Below are 5,442 nucleotides of genomic sequence, written 5' to 3' on the forward strand. Positions count from 1 at the left end.
TTACTGATATATGTCACTTAAATTTTTGTTTTTGCGATACAACAATTTTTTGATGCAGCATTTTTATGGTTTGTTCAGGCAGCATATCTATATTTGACGACTCTTCTTTTTTTTTAAAAAGTTACGTATTATTTAAATTCTTTTCATGATATAACGGCTGTTTATTTGGGTAGCACACCTACTATATTTCTTATTCTTTCCTTTCTTCGAATAAAAATAAGTAATTTTATATTTTTTAATCTTATTTTACTAATTTTACTAAATTACAGCTACAGATTAATCCTATCTTTTGTTAAAATCTTTTTCTGACATGTGTACTCTTTTTACCTTTTCTTAAAAAGTTATTTTTTTTACTTGATTGTTCTAATTAACCATGTTTATTTACAAATTATTCTAATTAGAACTGCAAACATGATCCATAATTACTAAAATTGGAACATTCAGGTTTAATTACTTTGCCAATTTATTCGGTTACTCTTTTTAGGTATTTGCACTATTCAGTTCATCTAAATTTTTTATATTTTAATATATTTGAAGAATCAAGTCTATCCAAATCTGCAAATTTGTCAATATTCCTTTGTTGTCATCACGAGTCAAAATGAATTTCGAGCTGTATAACTACAGCGTAATTCATAATCGAGTCATATGTGATATCAGTCATAATTATCACAAGTTTAAAGTCTCCGATTGAGACAGATGTTCCGATTCTGACAGAAAAAACTCGCTCGAAACAGTGTAAATGGCTGTGTAAATGGTGTACACTGTATGTGCACTGATAGTACACACGGGTATGCAATTTCCGTTTTTGCCTCAATTTGGCGGACCAATATACCGATCGTTACCCTGTTGGCCATATTCTTATTATAGGTATTCTAGACCAAGTGAGTGCGTCTTTTTCTGAATGAGGATTACCTCCCCTTCTCAAATTTTCACAATACTCGGTCTAGAGATACTATGTCTATGCTCATAATCCAATATACTAAAATGAATTTGATTCAGTTATATTTTGGGGGAGCAATGCTGCTTATGGAGGGCGACACGTACTACTTCCACGCATACAATTTACAACGCGAAACGAGGTCTACTCCACCTGCCTAGGAGCACACGACTTTCCACGCGAAGTGATGTCCACCGTTTCCTCTGTCTAAAGATGCACGAGGCAATGGGGAAGATGGGATGGACCTTGTTTCGCGTGGAAAATCTGATGCTCCTAGACAGGATGAGTGCGGAGTAGTTTTTAATATTGTATAAAGCAAAAATAAAACGTTTATTCCTTAAACTTGTTTGTTAATAATTTTTTAACGGATTACGAGCGGCGGTTAAAACTTTTAAAAAGTTACTCAGGACACGATCTCGATAACGTACTTTAAGGTCAAAGTCATTGGACCAGTCTCCCCTGATATATTTACCAAATAAAGGTCAAGAATAAGATTCAAATTAAATAACACTAAAATTGGTGTTAAAATTTGAAAGTAAATCATATATTATGTCAATTAAAAAAATTTTAAATTGGAACTATTATAATTACGCATTAAATTAACAATTAAACGAAAACTATTATATAATTTTAAGTGTGAAAGCTACAATTTTAAATTTTAATTCTTTTACGTGATCACTATGTTTGCAATGAAGTTTAGTTAAAATTAGTCAATTTGATTATATCAATTAGATCTATCTCTGTTTACAAGATAAAAAGGGGTAGTTACTTATAGAAACACCCTGTACGTACATAGTTACGTGCGTACATGCAAAATTTTCAAAAAATCCAGAAACGCTTAAATATCTCAAAAAAAGCATTTTTCAAAAAAAAAATATTTCACATACGAGTTGTAGGATTTAAAAAGATCTGTTTACTAATCACATCCGTTTGGCCCTGGGTGGCATTGCATATTTTTATAATATACTTATCTCGATAATTTTTCAAAACAATATAGCAATATATCTTTTTTATTAAGGACTTTTTGAGGCCTTACGAGGCTTGAAAGCTACAGTATCGCCGGCATTAGCATTACCTGTGATGTCCAACTAATAGATAAATCCTGTCAAATGTTTAGGATCATGATCTTGACATCGTATGTCAAAACCAAACTGTTTGGAGATTGTTCCTCTTATTTTCATTTTTAGTGTAAAAAATGTTAAATATTTTCGACAATAACTATTTTTAATCCAAGGTTAATCATTTAGTAATGATGAAAAAGAAATATTGCATACTTATAAAATAAAAATATTAGAACCTAGTTTATTTATTAATTTAATATGTTTTAGAAGAATGATAAGAAAAAAGATACTACAGCAATTTTGTATAGCATCAATACACCACCTGGAGAAAAAAAAGATATCATATGCCCGATACCGGATACATATAGCCCACGATATGTAGAAGCCGCATGGTATGCTTGGTGGGAAAAGGAAGGTTTTTTTAAACCAGAATATGGCGTTAGTAAATGAGAAAATAATATAAAAAAATATAACAATTTGTAGATGTATAATGTCGTTGAATTAAAACATATTTATCTGTGTACATATTAAAATTTTATTTTAGAGAAAAGATATATTAGAAGAAAATCCAAAAGGAAATTTTGTAATAATAATGCCACCACCTAATGTAACTGGTTTCTTGCATCTCGGACACGCTCTGACTAATGCTGTAGAAGATACTATTACTAGATGGTATAAATATTACATAAATTCAAGAAATAATTTGACATTTTTAAAAAGATTAGAACAGCTGTTGTGTATATATGTGCATGTAAACGCGCGCATATGTGTGTTGCATTCTTAATTGGTCGATTGCAATTGATTTAGGAACCGTATGAAAGGGCGTACGACACTCTGGAATCCAGGTTGCGATCATGCGGGTATCGCCACTCAAGTGGTCGTAGAGAAAAAGTTATGGAGAGAAGAAAAAAAATCTCGTCATGATATTGGTAGAGAAGAATTTATTAAGAGAATTTGGCAATGGAAGTATGAGTAAGTGTAAAATTGTAAAAATATGAAACATCTTTTACAATTATACATGTATAAAAAACATAATGTGGAAACATATAATACACTTAAAAAAAGGTACACTGAGAATTTAGAAAAAATTTACCAAATTAAAAAAATAATTATAATTTGGTAAAAATAAAGAAAGTAAAAATATGAATAAAAATGCAAAATAAAGCTTCAATTATCTACTTTAGGGATACTTGAATGGTACTTATATTAGTTATACTCGACCATATTTTCAAAATGGTAGATGACAAAGTGAGAAATACAAAATCGATAATCAAAAGCACCAAGATACTATTAAAAACGGCTGATCTTACAGAAATTCGCGTGACTGTTAAAATTTAAATGATTAATATCCATTTTCATCAACATTGATTAACTTTAATCTCGGTTTTTAATTATAAAAATTAGAAAAAGATCAAGAGTAAGTCAAATCTTGATTAAAGTTAATTTATGTTGGTGGAAATAGACATAAGAGTAAGAAATTGATAATATAGTAAATATTTCATGTTTATTTTATTAGTTTTGTAAACATATATGTATGTTTAAAACTTAATAATACTTGATTTTGATTTAAAACTTGAACATCATTTCTGGTACCAATAGGACGTCGTAAATACTGCCTACCATCACTTCCAAAAAGATTAAATTTAGATTTGACTGAGAAAGCTATTTTTTTCCCATCTTCGACTGTCCAATTTTGGTGATCTTTAGCAAACTGTAATTAAGCCTTATTCTTTTTACTGATTAATAGTTTTTTAGTATCTATACGATTGAAAAGTTCTACATCATGCAGCCTTTGTGTCATAGTACTACGGCTAACATCGACAAGGTTTTTCATCCTGTAACTCGCGTGCAATTTCAACAGCAGTTTTCTTGACATCCACAGTTGATTTGCGTTTAATGACATGATCTACTTTTTTACATATTTTTCGTGGCCTTCCATTATGCGACGATCTTTTAATCCATATCCAGCATGATATTTACCAATAATATCATTTATGGTGGTTTTATCTATAGATAATGAAGCGATCTCTCTCTCTCTCTCTCTCTCTCTCTCTCTCACGAAAAAACTTTCCGTCTTTTGAAAACTTATTTTTTATTATAAAATTATTTCGATTATCAATTTTACATTTTCTCATTTAATCATTTGAAATGAATAGCCAAGCATAAAGCCTAATCTACAAATGTATTTTCCTTCTTATTTCTTGTTTTTTATCTCATGTCTTTTTCCTTCTTTGCAACCGTTTTATCGACAATTGCGTTTTTTTATGTGTTCCTGTCTTTTCCGAAGTGCGTCAACTTTTATTTCGTCCGACAGAAAATGAAAGAACTGGGCAAGAAGATAAGAAAAAAAAGTGAAAGTAAGAAGTAAAAAGCAAGAAACAGGAAACAAGGAACATCATAGATTAAACTTAATTGCCATTCAAGTATTCAGGATACTTAAAGCTTCATTTTATATATCTCTATTCATATTTTTATTTTTGTGTTAATTAGTTATGATTATTCAAAATTCGATAAATCTTTTTAACTTTTCAGTGTATTGCGAGTGAGTGTGATTTAATTAGGATACTTTTTTGAAATATTTTTTTTTAGAAAAGGCGATAGAATTTATGCACAGTTGAGAAAGATAGGTGGTTCCTTCGATTGGAGCCGTGCTTGTTTTACAATGGATTCTAAATTATGTAAAGCCGTAACAGAAGCATTTGTGCGTTTGCACGATGAAGGTATTATTTATCGCAGCAATCGTTTAGTTAACTGGTCTTGTGCTTTAAAAAGTGCGATTTCAGATATTGAAGTGAGTACCATGTACATAGATACTTCTTTAACAAATGTATATTTTACAAAGAATTATGAATTACATTTGAAAATCTTTAAAAACATGTTTGTTGAAAAAAGGTCGATAAAGTGGAATTAAATGGGCGGACTCTTTTTTCTATACCTGGCTACGAAAAGAAAGTAGAATTTGGAGTTTTGGTGTCTTTCGTTTATCAGCTCCTTAATTCAGAAGATAAAATAACTGTGGCGACCACCCGTATTGAAACCATGTTAGGAGACACCGCTATTGCGGTGCATCCAAAAGATAGTAGATATATTCGATATATTGGAAAATATGTGCAGCATCCGTTTTGTAACAGACATATACCTATTATAGCAGACGAATTTGTCGACATGGAATTTGGCACAGGTATAGCTCAATCATAAATAAAATATTAAAAGTAAATCGTAAAAGTAAAATTATTGTGAAAATAGACTAGACCAAGAATAACTCATTTATTTTGCAGGTGCTGTAAAGATTACGCCAGCTCATGATCCGAATGACTATGAAGTTGGAAAGAGGCACAATTTGCCATTCATCAATATTTTTGATGATGAAGGAAATATTATTGGAGATTATGGAAGATTCACGGTATTATATATATATACATATATATATATATATATATATAT

General features: G+C 30.2%; 1 protein-coding gene across 1 annotated transcript in view; it reads left to right on the forward strand.

The window, feature by feature from the left end:
- The window catches only part of LOC108748419 (valine--tRNA ligase), a 14,205-nt gene that overhangs the window by 2,333 nt on the left and 6,430 nt on the right, over positions 1-5,442 (forward strand). The window contains exons 2-7 of the mRNA XM_018486581.1: positions 2,266-2,436; positions 2,543-2,670; positions 2,806-2,970; positions 4,588-4,789; positions 4,891-5,179; positions 5,277-5,401. Of these exons, the coding sequence (XP_018342083.1) occupies positions 2,266-2,436; positions 2,543-2,670; positions 2,806-2,970; positions 4,588-4,789; positions 4,891-5,179; positions 5,277-5,401 (1,080 nt within the window). The remainder of the gene's footprint in view (positions 1-2,265; positions 2,437-2,542; positions 2,671-2,805; positions 2,971-4,587; positions 4,790-4,890; positions 5,180-5,276; positions 5,402-5,442) is intronic.

The sequence above is a fragment of the Trachymyrmex septentrionalis genome, unplaced genomic scaffold, assembly GCF_001594115.1.
Source record: "Trachymyrmex septentrionalis isolate Tsep2-gDNA-1 unplaced genomic scaffold, Tsep1.0 scaffold22, whole genome shotgun sequence".
In the NCBI taxonomy this organism is placed as follows: domain Eukaryota; kingdom Metazoa; phylum Arthropoda; class Insecta; order Hymenoptera; family Formicidae; genus Trachymyrmex; species Trachymyrmex septentrionalis.